Source organism: Cataglyphis hispanica, chromosome 1 (genome assembly GCF_021464435.1).
Source record: "Cataglyphis hispanica isolate Lineage 1 chromosome 1, ULB_Chis1_1.0, whole genome shotgun sequence".
NCBI lineage: Eukaryota > Metazoa > Arthropoda > Insecta > Hymenoptera > Formicidae > Cataglyphis > Cataglyphis hispanica.
The window spans coordinates 14066387-14084368 of NC_065954.1; the positions used below are offsets into that span (position 1 = coordinate 14066387).

Sequence of the window (17982 nt, forward strand, 5' to 3'; positions counted from 1 at the left end):
GATTATAGATATGCACCTCTACTCCTCTCTTTTCTTTTTTTTTTTTCGTAAATATTTGTCCCTTATTTTAACTCACGATTTCCTTAACTTCCCGACAGCCTGATTATTTCTTCTTCATCGCTTGTTAGTTGCTTGTTTTAATTATAATAAATAACAAATATATCTAGAACTAACAAGAAGCTGGCAAACTGAACGATTGGATACAGAGGAGGAGAAGGAGAGGAGATAGACATGCGAAATGACTAAAAAAACCATGGATAATATTAAAATTAAAGATGATGATGCAGAAAATGATTTTTGGCTTGTCGTGGCTCTGTAGAAACAAATAAAAAAAAGAAGAAAAGAACATATATAATAAAATTGTAGTTCAGGTGTCTCTCTTAATATCCACAAGGTTCGGTGAAAAAAATGCACACGAGAGCGACCGTTTCTAGAATATATTGCTATATACACACTTTAATAAACAAAAACAAACATTACAGTGTAATAATATCTCGTATTATTAATATAATATTATATGTAATAATATAGAGAGTTTTATTCAATCGTAGTGAAAACACACTGAAAACCATGTCTTCCTTATTAAAAAGAACAATGCGTGTTTCGCGTACACGTTTGCCTTTTTTTATTATTAATAATATTAATTCATAATGTACGTGTGTGTGTGTGTGTGTGTGTGTGTGTGTGTGTGTGTGTGTGTGTGTGTGTGTGTGTCGCCCGATCGACGGCACTCGCGTAATGCTATAAAAAAAAGAAAAAGGGAGAGTTCCCGAAATACATCGGCGAGAATATGTATACATTATAGTTTTGAGAGCGCGGTCGATCCGGTCGAGCCGATCGATCGTTATTATAGAATAATAAATATGACAGTGCAATATCTAAAAAATCTGTCTTTTTTATGCAACTTATTTAAATACAACTGCACTCACAAAATGTACAATATGTTTTATTGCCCTTAGGTGAATATCAAGGAAAATCTGAATCGCCAAATCGTCGTGTATATGCGTGACAGTATAGGTAAAGTTAAAAATAAAAAACAAAATTTTTTTTTTTTTAATTTCAAATATTTGATAATTTTAATAACGCAAGGAAAAGCACGATTCAATGAAAGCTGCGAATTATCGATAAGTTGCGAAGCTATTGAAATTTTGATTCACCAGACATGAAGGCTGATGGAAACGTAACTCGTTGGATAAGTTTGCGAAGTCTGATTTAAAGTAAAGTTGACTTAACGCGATTCGCCTGAGTTCCGAATTGCTTTGCTGTCTATAGACAGGGATGAAAAAGATCAATCAGTAAAGCACTCCGAACGGTATTAAAATTCGCATAGATGGACAAAGATGGTGACTCACAGTTTCCATATAAATTCATTTCTCTTGCCTGAAATATAACGCTGAAGCTTTAAAATTATTAAAATTATTTCTCTCTTTAAGTGCAAGACATATATAACGATTTGGCACAATTATGGATTTTCCTCAAATCTCTAAACGAGCAGTGTACACGCGATCCCTCTCTCAATTTCAGTCTCTTTCATTCATTTTCTCTTTCATTCTTTTCTCTCTCTCTCTCTCTCTCTCTCTCTCTCTCTCGCTTTCTCTTTCTCTCCTGTTTTCTTCTTTTCACGTTTGCTCTCTACATCTGATCGCTAAAAAGAATATTTAACTTAATATTGTATAAGAACCAAGATAGAAATGAACAAAATCTACCCTAGACGAGCGTCTTATGTATATCTGCGCGCAATAATAAGTAAGATAATTAAATAAGTAGAGTCTATAAAGTATTTTATTTAGTATTTTATACGTATTGGAGAGATGTATGGGATTATTTTATATACATATTGTGAAAGAGCGACTTGTGTTATCTTTTATGGAAAATTAATTCAAAAATATTCAAAGAAGATATATCACATTTATATATCATTCTCTCTACATTTTATTTTATTGCATTTTATTCTTCTGAATGATGCAATCGGAAAAAAATAGAGCTTGCCAAATTTCACGTTCGTTCCTTAGTGATCGATTTAGATCATTTATACACGTTGAACAAATTATAGAAATCGCGTATATGACATTAAATCGTTAAACAGCGTGACAGAGAGTCGAATATTTGAATGATCAAATTTTTTTCTGCTTGATCATTGATCTCTAACCATTTAAAGATTAAATTGCTTCTAGGGTGCTTGAAAAGGGAGTATAAAATAAGAATAGAGGATGTGTAATAACGATGGGTTAAGCATTCGATTTATCTTAAAAAATCAAGAAACTTTTGCGCATAGTTCGCGCTCTTAATATTCTAAATTCGCCACATGATCTTCAATGTCTTGGTCTTCATTGTAACTATCCTTCTTATATCGTTTTCCGGATATTTCACTACAACATTTAATATGGGACACTCTGTATACATGCATGCATATATGTATATGTATATAATCTTATGTATATAAATAAATATAAAAGATCAGGTGACCGAGTTTAATGTTACGTATACAAATATGTAATTCATGTTCTCTAATTGCTCTCCTATAGGAATAATCAAGTATCATATAAGAGATTATAAATTTAATGCGCATGCACTATATCTTTGTACATGGATATATTAAGTTTGATGGTCCCTCGTTAGCTTTATTTATATAAAGCGTCATCCTTATAAAATTCATAATTATACTTCGTGTATCTTTATACTCTTTTTTTCAAACACCTTAGATTATAGATATTAAATTACACATTGCTCTCGTGTTCCGATGAGCAAATAAATCATATACAAGATTTATGTATAAGAAATGGATACAAGAGGACAAAGGTCATCGTCCGTACACGCTAAAATAAATAAGTAGAAAGCGATGACGAAAGATATATGTATATACATATAATCTTATACATTATACAGAAATCACGGCCGTCATTATGTAACATAAATTTGTATATAATAGCGACGAGAAATATACTTCAACGAGACGTTGAACATATATATAATGCGATGATGGATGATAGAGAAATGGGAATAATGAAATTAATCATCATAATAAGTAAACAATGACGATGATTCGCCCACATTGCTCGCATATTATCATACATTTTGCAAGATTTCCTACACGCGTGTGATGCTTGTATCCTTTAAAATCTATAGCTTCTCTATGCAAAGAGCGTACTTCTCACTGAGAGAAAATTGCAAAAGTTTGTAGATTAAACTGCGATTGAAAAAAAAAAAATATTGCGCGCGCATTATTAAGGCAAAAATCGCTATTCTTCTCTACGGATTAATCGCGGTATCTTGCGTGATCTTCGCGTCTCTTTGCAACGACGCGACATCGCTCCAACAGGTGGATTTATCGAAAGATGGATTATATACTTTCATGTTTTTTTTTTTGCAGCAATAATCTTTATTTCTTTTTCGTTATATTTTTTTTTTTACAAAAAAACACTACTTGGCACAGCTAATAGTTTATATATTAAATATTTTGCATACGAGAACAATCGACATTAATAACGAGCACGATTGTCACTCCTCTACAGCAGAATTACTCTCACGTTCGAACTAATTGCGGGAAATTATTTAAGTCATCTTAATTAATTAAGGCAACTTCAGCGTAATTAAAAATCTTCTTTTCTCTCAGTGCGTGGTAACCGAGCGCCGAAAGTGACAACGATGCAACAACGATGCGGAAGTATGTAATAATAATAAGCCGTAAAAGTATGTATATGTGTGTGTGTGTGTGTGTGTGTGTGTGTATATATATATATGTGTGTAGTAAGCTCTACTCTTTTTTTTACAACACGACTCTGGGCGATGATCAGAAGTTAGAAGAAACTTAGAAATATAAAACGCAAAACACTCACGCAGTGTTTCTTCTTCGAGAAAATTTATATTTTTTTTTTTCACAAGTGGCGCGCGATCGTTAATCAATCCAAGAACATTAACAGGGCACGTCGTATTTACGTCCTACGGAAATGTATATATATGTCTGTGTGTGTGTGTGATATGAAGTAGCAGTATTTTTTAATAATCATAATAAGAATTATTATTAGATTTATAGATTGTAAGTAGTGAGTATATTAGAATGTGTGTTAATAGAGAGCGTGTGATAACTGACAATATACAAATATATTCTTCTAAACCTAGGATGCGTCGGAAGAAAAGATGAGAAGACGAATGAGGGGGAAGGGGGGAAAGAGGATTTTGTTGCGGATTGTAAGAATCACGAGAGTAAGATCGGAGGAGAGAAAAGGGCAAGGGAATTAAAAAACTAGCTCCTTAAATCCTTGGCTATACTTTACGGATAAAATAGACCCCCTCACATTCGATGTAAATCTTTTCCACTTCGATCCCTTTGCTAAGGGATCGTCGAGGCGAGATCTCGGGAGAGTTGGTGGTGAAATTAAATTCTGATATGTAGATTGACAAGGATTGAAGGAGGAGAGGAAGGGAGGGGAGGAGGGGGAGGGGGATCTATACGTATTCATCACCGAATCTGTTCGTGTCTGTTGGCCCGAGTCTCCCCCGGTACGATACACGGTTAGCGTTAAATGTGGCTGCCACATGGTCCGTTTTAGCTAGAAATGTAAGCTTGACGTAAGAAAGACTTGACAGTAATCTATCCGTATAAACGTGTCGTGTTTTGAGGACCAATGGCTATAGTGGATAGATTTTCATTTCATGTTCTTGATTGTAGTAATCCTTATCCACGCGTATGGTCCTTTCTATCCTTATACTTGTAAAATATAGACGGAGAAAGAGTTATAAGATAAGTGTCTACCGACCAGATTCGCGAGGCAAGAGCTCTCTATTGCCACATATATGATTGCTCTTAATTCTCTCTTGCGGCGATAAAAATATGAGATAAGATACGAAAGTAATGAACAGCCACAGTTATCGTTAAACGTGCGATATGAACACTATGGACCCATTTAACTCTCGCCCTAACAATCGACGATTTTAACGATCCTGTAAAGAGACGTCGGTATTATTTAAGCGACAATTTCGCAAACGAACGAATCAAAGATATGTAAATGCCGACTATACAGCTTCCTTTTCTCTCGCGCATTCTTTCTCTCTCTCTCTCTCTCTCTCTCTTCCCTCTCTTTTACTTTCTCATTCATGCGATCCTTGACACGTTAGCCGAGACAAATCACCTGTCAAACGCTCGCAAGCCCGTTGTATACGTATAATGTGACGACGAATGCGACTATATAAAGTATATAAGTATCTCTTATATGTATACTTATGATAATTTTATGTCGTATGTAATTATGTTTATATTTATTTATATATATATATATATATATATGTATATATATATATATATGTACGTATACGTAATACGCATGTACGTATCGTCAGCCTATAGCAGGTGTTTTATTTCGTCTCTCATTCTCATATCCCGGTACGATCATCACGAAAGTGTCGCCTTTTCTCACATTCATTCAGCGCTCTCGCTCTCTCTCTCTCTCTCTCTCTCTCTCTCTCTCTCTCTCACACACGCTTGTCGTGTGTCCTGTGTGTATTGTTGTGTATCTCACATTATTAAGTGTATATCTTTACTTTTTTTTTTTTTACATAAAATATCGCATATCAGACGATCTTACAAAAACTTTACCCTGGAATAAATGTACTTTGCGCTGCGCGCAAGGGCGACCGATCGCGAAGAAAAGTGTTACATCTCTCGTGTGTAACGATCTCTCGACTCGTAATCTTCGCGGTCGGTGCTTTCAATTATCTCCTCTCTCCGCGACTCGACTCGTCGATTTATTAGACTTTGTGACGACCGACCCTATTTCCGCGATCGAGTACGGCGAGTGCCCCTTTCTGCACGATCCTTTCAAACACGTTACTTAGCGATAGCTTGTATCCGTTCGCCATAATATGTATTGTCGATCAGATCTGGAAAGTATATAGAGTTTAAAGATACTATTTATACATGAATATATTAATATCAACAATGACAAAATTTAAAAAAAAAAAGAAATAAATAAACAACAATATCTGTGCGAATGCTGAAAGGATCAAGAGGTTCGCAGGACTCGACTCGCGCTCTTTATGCGCGCATAAACACACGTGTCCCCGAGAACGACACACGTTACAAAGGGCGACGATACGCATTGAAAGACGCAGTCGCAAATCATATACGCGACATGTTTTTTTTTACACCTCACATTATTATTTTCTTGTAAAAAAATTTTATTCTTTTTTCTTTTCTCTTTCTCTCTCTCTCTCTCTCTCTTTCTCCGTTACAATGCACATCACTACACCTCAGATTTTACTTTTTACTTTTGCGTTAAAAATTTAAAATACTCGTATTATACATAAGTATTTATGACCCTGTTTTTCGTAAAGGCTTTTTAACATAAGTCGATCCTGGCCGAGGAAGATAAAGGAAGTACAGGTTTTTCAAGATAGAGAAGGGGGAAGGAGGGATAAAGAGGGGTCGAGAAGCCGCGATTGAACGCTTGGGGGGAGATGGGGAAGGAGAACGAAGAATTCGTTCGAATCTTACGCGAATTACCCTTTTCTCGTTACGTATCTTTTCTTCTCGACGACGAACGGAAAGATTACCGGAAGACTAACGCAAAATGTACAAATAATGTAGAGACTTCGACGATGGATCGAGTCGCACAACAATCTGCAATATATATATATATATATATATATATATATATATATATATATATATGTATATATATATAGGGTGTCGTCGCGTTTCCCTAATAGGGAAAATCCACGTGAGCGAATTTTTCTCTTCGCACACGTAAAATCGCAATAGAAAACTAATCGTCAAAATTGGCACGCGTCCTCACTTTTTATATAACATTTTAGAATGCGAACGAAGAGGTATATTTTGAAATTTCCTCTACAATAAATTCGCGATATGATATTCTACGAAAATACGATATTTCGCGACGAACACTTTTCTCATCAAAGAAGGGTACATCTAATTTATTGTTCTCTCGTTAATTGATATGACTTATTTTCATAAAAAGGAACACCTTCCCAAGTTATAAGATTACACCTTCGAGATCAAATCTTCCTTCTTGATAACGACTGATAACTATTGCAGATTGCACAACAGATTGTCGCAAGTTTGATCTACTAATTGTCAAAGAGAAAAGAAGAAGAAGGAGAAGTTGAAGATCACGATAGGAAGCAATTACACTAATGAGAGGAGAGCGAAATGAACCCGCTTTAATCTTCGAAGAAGATTGTGAGATAACGCGAGTCATTCTTTTCAATTGTATATCGCGCAATAAGTGCAAGAACTGAAAACTTTCCATGCAAAGTTGGAGATAATCGTATTTCTTTCTACAATTTCAATTTCTCCTGCCGCATCTGCGACAAGTGAACGCAATGTATTTAATTTACACACATTATTCCGAGCTGCCATGAGAGAACGCAATTTACTTATCCCCCTTTTCACATTTCGTTTCGACGAGATTTCTATCTTTTTCAGCGATGCGCAAAGTAAAAAAAAATAAATAAATAAATAAAAATAAAAACTTGTTCTAGATGCATATAAATGAGAAATAATTAATTATGCAATTTGATACATAAATATATATTTTTTTAAATTATATTTAGAAATAATTTTGAAGAATAAAAAAATAGTCAGTGCAATTTATTAAGTGATATTTAAAGTTCATGCTAGTCATATTGTGAATTTGAAAAATAAATAGACAATATATATTACAAGATAAAAAAAAGTTTTAAATAATAAAAATACTAGCGATATTAATATTTCGTGATTGTCTGAAATTGTTTCACCGACCGTCTTTTATATCAAAATTCCTACTGCTGCTTATACTTTTTTTTAGGACAGCAAAATTCATTTCTCGTATTTAGTTTTGCATAAATTTAGAGTTAACGTAAACTGCACAATTAATGTAAAACGTGTAATCATCAGGTGCATCGATAAAAGCAACGAGCGTATCTCGACATTCTCGTCGACATTCGGAGAATCGTCAGAAGGAAAGAGGGGGAGGGGGGGATTTATTATATATAAGCAGTGGTTAATATAATTTCGCTATTTGGCACACACGCGTTATACCGCTCGCAATTTACGTTAGCTTGGCACAAAATTGAGCCGCTCGAAGCGCGATGAGTTTTCACAATCGATTTTTACTTTGGCACCTGAACCGCATCAAATGATCGCTGATGACCTTTCCGGCTTCAAGGTCGACAATTTTCCTCCTTATTACGTTGACTGATCAACGCGCGCTCGATTTTTAGTTTTGCCCTGATTTACGCGGGAAAGAAGGGTGGTGGGGAAGAAGGAGGGGAGGGAGGGCGCGATATCAGGGTCGCGATTAGACGACAGACCGTTGTCCAAGATCGAGGAAACGATCAGTTTTCGCACATGAAAGTTATCCGATTATCCTATGACAAGTGGCAATAATATATTCTAATTTTATCGTTAAACAGCAAACAACAATCAAGCTTGTTTAAAAGACCGTAAAAATTTGGAGATCGCTCGCACATTCCTCAGCAATTATCGAGATAAAATCTCATTCCACGAATACATAATTCTCTTGCATTTCCCATTCTATGCCGATTGTTATACCGGCATAATTGTCTGTCTCTCTTGTACACTTGGTGTGATGCGATTTCGAAGAAGCTGCAGTTGCTCATCGGAGCGATAATCTCTCTGTCTGTCGTCCGACTCGCCCTCTGGTCACGCGCGACAAATACGCGACGAACAATTTCGTCCGATCGCGCGAAATTTTTCCTTTCGCGAGGGGGGAAGAGAGGCCTCTCTCTTCGGCCCTTTAATTATCCACGCCCAGCCGGGGTGGGACGTGAGATTCAATATCCTATAAAAACTAAGTTTATTTCTTAGCTGATTGCCTTGCGTTACGGTAAATGTTAGGTCCCTAGCCGGAATTGCCGCGGATGCTGCGGACGGAGATCAAGCGGGGATCTCTCCGCTTCCCCGGAGATTGGAGAGACTCGCGTACCATCTCGATGACTCTTGTAACTTTCTCGTTTTCGTAGAGCCGTCTTTCCTCCGAAGGTCGAGGTAAACAATTTGAAAAAAAATTTTGAAATTGTTTATCTCGCGCATCTTGAAAAAAAGAAAAAAAAGAAAGAAAGAAAGAAAGAAATCTAAGAGCTGATACATTCCATTCCGTTTGTACTTGTATCCGACTCGCCGTGTTCAGCGTGTAATCTGATTTATTATAATCACGGCTCGACATACGAGATAAATGGCTCCGTTCGCGATTCGCGACAATCCACGGTAGGAGGACCCACGCGATAAGGATAAGGCCCCTGCACTAACAGATTGCTCTACGCCACAACGATACGATCGCAATTGATGCTGACGTTCGTCCGCTTTGCTTTTTTTTTTTTCCCTTGCTCTTCTTTAATACGCGCGCGTGTTTAATTTAATACAAGCGAACGCTCCGCTCTCTTCGCGATCGCGTTTCGTATCTTAATTAGGGGAAAGGGAAATGTACGTACTCTCGAAACTCTTTTCAACGATCGCGTTATTTCATCTGTTTTTCTTTCTCTCTCGCTCGCCAACGCGAGCGAGAATAACCGCGTCTTCGTTGAAGTATAATTGGTCAGCGTCAGTTGCTCCAGAGTTAGGTCTAACTGTACAGCGTTTAAACACGCAAACGTTCTTCTTAGATACGACTTGACTTTTACAGCCAACAGCGTAGATTAGCTCTGACTAGCTAACGTCTCTTGGATGTTCCTCGTTTTCCATCCGGAACACACCCCTATCTATACACAATATAGAAAGCGGATTATCGTTAACTGCTTATTACGTGCTAACTACTTGTTGGTGCGACAGATCTTGAGGGATATAATCTAAACGTATCTCCCTAATCCTCGTAGATCTCCTTCTTACATTATACGCTCCTGCGTGAACACTTGCGTTCTTTCCTTCTTCTCGATATAGTTCTTTTTTTTTTTTTATTTTTTCAAAACACGACTTACGACATACGTGATTAGACGATATCTTAACGGTCATTAGAAGCTACAGAGAATCCGAGATAAGATCCAAGTGCCCGAGATATATAATCAATCGATTTCCGATCGAATGCCGGATAAATGTAGGCTAGCTTATCGGAGCAAAAAAAGAGAGATATCAATTATTCTAGAGTCATATGTGTCATTGGATATGCTTCTGGAATATGTCGATGCGACATTCTTAGATAAGTGGCAGATAAACTGCGTCGGCTTTTCTCGAAAACAACAGAATTTCCTCGATTCTGATCGCCTATCGTACATTCCTTCTTACATTCCTTTTCACTTTTTTAGCGTCCCGCTCTATCAATCGCTTAATTGTCAAACTTCGTAAAAGTTTGTCACAGAAAATTATAAAAACTTATAATTCGAGCTTCTGACACCGCCGTATATGTCGAGCGGAATTAAATCTCTGCAAAATAAGGCGAAGCGAATCCTCCTTTGCTGTAGAGTTTCGAAATAATTTAGAATTTCACTTTGACTAATTTCAAATTACCTTCCTACGACATCCTGTCACTTACTCTTTAACTCCCAAGTGATTTTCCATTAATTAAACATCTCTGATTATTAAATTATCACGTATAATCGAGCTTAGCGAGCCAGTTTGAAAAGTGAATGGGATTTTCAATTAAAAAGGCAATAATTCTCTCTTTTAATCAGCGGGAAATAATTATTCTCTCTCGCAGTTATAATTTTTAATATCGTAATTTTTTCGAAACAATTCTTAGTCCACAAAATTCCCAAAATACTGGAGAATTTTCAATCCCATTTACTTGTCATTAATATAATTCGTGATTTTATTATTTAAATTAGCAAAAAAATAATCACGTCCGTATTCAAAACTGTTAATTTCTCTCACCGTATCGTACAATTTTTACATGTTTTCCTTACAAAAGGAATATTACTAATTACTTATTGCTCTCGACTTATTTAACTCTAACGCCTTTAAATCATTAAAATCATTCCCTAAATAAATAAATAAATAAATAAATAAATTTTCCAATGTATAAGAAAATACAAGTACAATTCAAAAACTACCTTTAAATTATTCCAACGCGTTTTGGATACGAACGTTGTAGAATTTCGCATCACGCACAGGTGGGCTTTTCAAACGAGTAAATTTAAAAGTCTCTACGAAATTATTAAAAAAAAAAATGACGCCATTCAATGAAACAAGAGATTAGTATTAAAAAAAATTATTAAATTATGCTTCATCTTATTTTTCCAAACCGTACGTTTTTTTAAGCATATGTAAGTCATGGCGATCCAATAGCGATATAAAAATTTCGGAATTATTATTCAAGAGAGGAAAAAGAAGCATGTATTGTATTATTTTAAAAACACATTTAAAGCCCGCAGAAAATTAAGCATGTAGCTTTTTTAAGAGAATATAGTTCTTCCGACATCTCGACACATTTGAAAAGGTCGCCGAGCAGTAAAAGTTTTTCATCCGCATGATTTCAAACCACATGCGATATTTTCGCACAAATCCTTTCAGTGTCCGTGTGATGTTTACTGACATTTAAAAAAAAAATAATAATTTATATATTATATACACGTATTAAAATATCGAGATTCTTGAAAGAAGTTTAATGACTAAAATCAGAATAAAATTATAAGAATAGATTAAACTTTCCCCAAAATCGATATTGAAAGGATTCATCAAAAGACACAGTTCGACTGGGAAGATCATGATTTACCCTTACGTACATAAATGCGCGCAGCAATTGTCCCTCCCACTTTTCCCACCATGTTTTTCCGATTTAAATATAATATCAGACCGATCGATTTCTAAAACCTCGACGCTTCTGTGGCGATTGGATTCGAATGACGTAACGCCGTAAATTCGGGAGGATTAGACGCACGCGCGCACATACATACATACATACATACATATTCATTTGCCTAATGAAAGATGGGTCCTGAATCTTCCCGATTTTTCTCCCGTCTCTCCTCTCTCTTCATCTCGCGTTTGCAAACATTCGTAGAACACATCCACCATGCGTTCCTTCTTCCTTTTTCTACCTCTATCATATATTTTTCAGTAATATATAAGTACTCCTTCTCTCTCTCTCTCTCTCTCTCTCTCTCTTTCTCTCCGCGAAGTGCCTTAAAAATTGATCCTTAACTACTTACTAATAATCGATTCTAATCACAGCAATTATTTATTGTTGATATACACAATCATACAGCGTCTCTCACTAATTGTTATTTTCATCATTTTTTTTTTCATCGACTTTTTTTTTTTAGTCAGAGACAACTTGTCGTTCGAACGATACCGTTGCTCGTGTCGTATAGTTTTTTGCCTTTTTTTTCCCTTAATATAATTACTACGATACGCCGTCATCGTCTACCTATACCGGTGGAGAATGAGGATGCAAGGGCGTTAACGAGGATGAAGAGGAGGAGATGAGGGTGAGAGGAGTGCCTTGTCGTCACGATGAGAAAAGAGAGAAATACTTGCGTTTCGTTTTTTTCGAAATATATAATAACAAACGATTTTCCACACACAAATGGCAATATGTGTATATATGTATAAATAATTATAAATAACACAGAGCTAAATCTCTTGAGCCTAATTTAAATGAGTCACCAACAGACTCTCGCGATGTGATCAACCGATGTACTAAAGAAATCAGCACATCAAACCAAAAATAAGTGCAATTCGATCCATAGAGAATAATTTCTGCTTCCTTCTGTAAGACAAACGCAGATTTGTAAAATGTGGTAGAAAAGCTTATATCTTCTAACTTAATGAAAATTTAATTGGGACCTTAATTAACAATATATGTGTATGTATATATATTTTTTTTTCTTTTTTCTTGATTATTAAGAAATTTAAGACTAATCAAATTTCTAATGTAAACAAAAACGTTTTAGCGTCCCATTATTATAGAGATTTCCTAATTGGATAAATCTTTCAAAAGTTGCGATATAAATAATTGTTTCCAATTAAATTTTCCGTAAGGAAGATGAACTTTCTAAATTCCGTCATAGTATTATTGAGTTCCATTTTGAACAACACAACTATATCTATAAACTTGTTTGTATTTTTTTTTTTTGCACGGACAAGTCGTTCGTGACTCATTCGTTCAGAAAACAAAGTGTGATATGAAGCGCGTATTGTGATTCGAAAAAGATAAAATACGTATATCGATGTAATATATTATACATATAAAATGAAAATGAAAATCGTAGATGCCAATGTTACAGTTATTTCCAATTAAAAATTCGCCTCACAAACAACGAGATGTTCCGAATACGTAATAAATATGTACAGCGTGAAAATATATATATATTTACAATACGCTCGAGAAAAAAAGAAGCGAAAAGATCGCAAAAAATATGTTCGATAAGAATAAAAACAAGTGAAATATCGGGGGGGAAAAAAACGAGTCCACGATATTCCTAACTTGTACAAATATAATGCTGGTGTGAGCAACTTTCTTTTCTTCTTTTCCTTTTTTTTCTTTGGAAGGATCAATTTACTAAAATTAATTTATTAAAATTAAAAGCGATTCATACGCGATTTTCATATACGAATTAGGAAAAATATATAAGTGATACATACGCGCAAAGACCGTGTAATGATCGTTAATTGAGCTGACACCGGAAGCACAGACTAACAAACGTATTTTCTTCTCCCTTTTGTTTTACACCCTTTTTAATTTATGTTTGGCACATAATGGAAGTTGCCGGCGCAGGATATCGTGAGATTATAATCGTGAGATTATAATCGCTCCCGCCATTGCCAATTTTGCACATGTACGTATATAGGTACGTAAAAAAAATATTAAAGATAAAAATGTGGGCACGTGAGAAATGCCGAAATATATTATATGTATATATACAGTAGCTGTACAACTAGTTTTGGAATTCCATTATATATATATATATCGGCGATTCTCGGCCCGATTTTTAATAACAATCTCTCGATCCAATTTATTTCTCGATAAAAGAGAATCGAAACTTGGACGCAGTAGAAAAAAAAATATTCAACGTGTGCCAAGATCTAATCATTTCGCAATTATGTACAGAGTGTGTACATATGAACAAATATTCATCTAGAATAAAATAATAATAATAAAAAGAAGACGTTGCACAATGTCGCGCGCGCGCATTTCTCTTTTCACACACACAGACAAAGTAATAATTTTATTACAAAGTAATAATTTATATATCAACGATTGTAACACGATTAATATAAATAACACGAAAACGAGAAGAGTCGATAACGATATGAGCAATAAAAAACGTTCGTACAAAAAAAAAAACGCACATATCTACTAAAAACGATAAAAGAATTTTGTTTGCCGTTGTCGGGGTGGCTCTTATGATTCAAACTACAAGCATTGAAGGATAGGGAGAGGGGCTAAAATCCGACAGAGAGGAGGGCAAGATGGTAAGATGGAGGGAGCTGAAGTGAATAATGATGATGAAGAAAGGGAAGGATATGCCTCTTGATCGAGTATGGGCTTGAGCTCGCACCTTTTCGTCGCTATTTGTCTCTCTCTCTCTCTCTCTCTTTCTCTCTTCTAGTTATTTTTATCGTATAATAAATATATATTATGTGTGTATATATATAATATATATCATTATTTATATATTCCACGTAATAATTTCATTTATTCTTTTAACAGAAGCGCGCCCCCGAAACCGTCCGCGACGTTCACGTCGGCCTTTTCCGCATTCAACTCGCATTTGTACTCGAAGACAACCGCGTCGAAGACGGGGATGGCCGGAAATGCTTGTCGAGGACGGCGTCGAGAACGCGCTAGAGAACGTGCGCATCTGTTCGTCCCTTCGCGTTTCCGAGATTTTCCTTTTGGGGAAACGCCAAGCGATCGATGATGCGGGGACACGTTCGCGGTCGTTTCTTTTTTTTGTTTTTTTTTTCTTTAAAAAAAGAAAAGAAAAGGAGTATTATATCGACAATTTTGGAATCCAAGATTCGCATGCAAAAGCTACGCAACTACCGTGAAATTATCGCGCGCGAATTATAATCGTTACTTTCCGACCCTCGACGCTCCGCGAGAGTGATCGCGATCTCGGTTATTTCTGGACTACGTTGCGACCACGGGTTGATATTATTATCTGTCTGTAGCCTCGATACTGTTCACGGATGGGACATCGTATAAAACAGAGATCGATGATGCAAATCGACGATGTGCAAGATCGACATCGCACGTGGATCCCGAGAGGGATGTGCAGGAGAAGACGCGATCGAAGATATTCAACGCGTTTCCCTTCTGCACCAGAAAGGTATATAATCATGAGATTCAGTTTTGAATTCTCAAAGTATTCTAAACCGCAAAAGAGACCGGGGATTATTTCCAGGAAATAATTATCTCTAATCGAAGAGTCTGAAGAGCGAAAACACAATGTGTTAGAAGTGATTCTATGGGACAAAAGTGCACCTGCAGCTGAATTATATTCGGGTTCATTTTTTTTTTTTTTTTTTTTTTCCCTAAAAATTCAAGTCGAATATCAACGATATCTACGCTCTCCCAGAGGTCTCCTTCTTCCGTCATTAATTCATCTTCAGAGAGTATATGTTTACATAGGTATCGTCGAGCCTTGAATATGTTTATAAATACAAAGTACTTTGTTTATAAAAACAAAGATGTAAAGATTCTTATATGAGGGGGGAATATACATCGTGTTTCGCATATTGATCGCATTACAAAACAGAACCTTCTCCATGCTGCTTCGTGCACATTATATACGTATACGCGAAACAGAATGCACGTGCTAATTTACATTCCCTCTTTATATATGCATCATTTCTTATGTAAAACTACATTTTTTCTCACCGGAGAGTACAGAATTTCGACGTGGAAATACTTGCTGTCGATTCTTTGAATCGCAAGTCAGTCCCCGTGATACTACGTGTCGCACTTCCGTTTGCAATCAGTCCGGAATGAAGCAACTAAGCTCGCGAACCGGTCGCGAAACACGTCGAGACGCGTATATAATCCGCATTTTTGTTTGCTTATCTTTTTAGAAAAAACTCTAACAATCGGCCTAATATTATTTAGTTCGCGCGCGTCATCGCGCATAGTAATAATTTATAATAATAATAATAAAATTCTCTTTGCGCGTATTTTTTTTTCTCTCCCTGTCTCGCGTGTCTCGTCTCTTTTTTTACGTCTTTTTTAAATATAAAAATGAAAACTAACGTATTTATCTTTGGCTTGTTCCCTTTACCAATCGGCGGCAGCTTTTGCGGCTGCGGCGCGTGCATCATTATTTTTTTTTTCTTCTTCTTTTGTTTAAATAACTTTTTTTTTTGTACAGTTTTGTACACTCGGGTGTGTCTGTGTACGCGCGTGCGTATCTTCTTTATCTTTCCATGTACATGCTTCCATGTAATCTCTTTAGGATACGTGAGTGTGTGTGTGTGTGTTTGTGTATATTGGTGTGTCTTGTTAAATTTTACCGTACACGTTTTGGAGCGCGCACAAATAGACTTCTTTTTGAGTGTCATGTGAGTGTGCTACGTATTTGTGTCTCTTTATCTCTCCCCTTCCTCTCTCTCTCTCTCTCTCTTTCCCTTTCTCACTGTCGTGTGTCTTGTTTCTTTTTTTTTCTTTTTTGCAAGTATATCGATTTGCAAGCTGGTTGAACACAGTGCGTGGCCCAGCCTCGTATACGCCACTGACAGCTTCGCGCGCACCGCGATGCTCCGCGTCCTTTCGACGGCGATAACGACCACGGCAACGCTCCACGTTTAGTGGATCGGCGATTTCACAATGTGGTCCGGCGGGATGAAGTGATACGCGGGCATAGGCACTCCCGATGTCTCCATCGATATCCTGAAACAGTCAATCGGCCCGTAAGAAATAACACAACGTCCTTTCGTATCGTTGATGATTGCGTCTACCGATAAAAGATGAAAAAGAAAGAGATAGAGAGAGAAAGAGAATTTGAATTAATTTCATGTTGATCGAATGTTCTATACATCGTTTGCAGCATAAAAAATTTTAATGTCTTACAATTAAATTAATTCTAATACTTTATCTCTTTCTATCTCTCTATCTTCTCATGTTTATTAGAAAAAAAGTTTTGAATAAAATTTCGATACATTCCCGCGATACCGGAGGAAAAGACAATAATTAGGCATGGTCGATCTTTTCGTCCGAGTATCAAGTTGTTGTCCAACATGCGACATAAAAAGTATAAAGTAGAACGCGTTTGAATCTCTAACGATTCTCTGATTCTCCGTGTGTCACGTCTTAAATTTCATGCCCGATCTACGAACCATCGCACGGCGAAGCGACATTACAGACACTCGATCTGTGTTTAAATTCGACCTGTAAAATAAAACTGTTACTACTAGGTAACGGAAGGCAACGTTATTACAATTTTGATTTATAGAAATCTTATCACGGATCTCCCGTAAGGATTCGGATGATTGATCATAAAATCTGGTACAAAAAAATAAACCAAAAAAATAAACCAAAAAAAAAATAAAAAATAAAAATAAAAAATTGCGCAATACAATTGAACTAAAAAAAATTTTAAGAAAATTTAAAAAATGAAAAGTATGAAAACTTTACAGCCAACAGGATAAGTCGTTTAAGAGGACTACAAAAAGGAATGGATGGTGCTTACCAAAAAACGGGCAGGAGCCTGGATCAAGTTGGTTGGATGGATACATCTTCTCTCTCTCTCTCTCTCTCTCTCTTTCTCTCTCTCTCTCTCTCTCTCTTTACATCTCGCTTTCGAGTTTCTCTCCGAATCTTGATTACATTTAATAGTAAGACATATACATATATATGGGCTTCGTACTAGTGGCTCGTATTCTCAACATACATTGAGCGTTAAAAATAGTCGAATACGATCTTGACTTCAATCTGATCGATACAAATGTAGCGTAAAAATGGCGCTAAATGTTTAGAATACGGCCAACCACGTAATATGTACATAGAGAAAAACTTTATTTCGCACATCAATAGCAAAATTAAAAAAGTACGAGTGGCTAAAAAAGCCATACTTGTGTCGCATTTTTACAACAAATGA

At 36.1% G+C, this 17982-nt stretch overlaps 2 protein-coding genes across 4 annotated transcripts in view; one reads left to right on the forward strand and one right to left on the reverse strand.

Annotated features, from left to right (window-relative positions):
- LOC126854146 (protein PBDC1) overlaps positions 1–14877 on the forward strand; it is a 23295-nt gene extending 8418 nt beyond the window's left edge. For all 3 annotated transcript variants that reach the window (XM_050600587.1, XM_050600577.1, XM_050600567.1), the window contains exon 5: positions 168–14877. In XM_050600587.1, coding sequence (XP_050456544.1) covers positions 168–229 — 62 coding nt within the window. In that variant the 3' untranslated portion in view covers positions 230–14877. The remainder of the gene's footprint in view (positions 1–167) is intronic.
- LOC126853883 (poly(rC)-binding protein 3) overlaps positions 423–17982 on the reverse strand; it is a 109896-nt gene continuing 92336 nt past the window's right edge. The window contains exon 8 of the mRNA XM_050600025.1: positions 423–16775. Coding sequence (XP_050455982.1) covers positions 16691–16775 — 85 coding nt within the window. The 3' untranslated portion in view covers positions 423–16690. The remainder of the gene's footprint in view (positions 16776–17982) is intronic.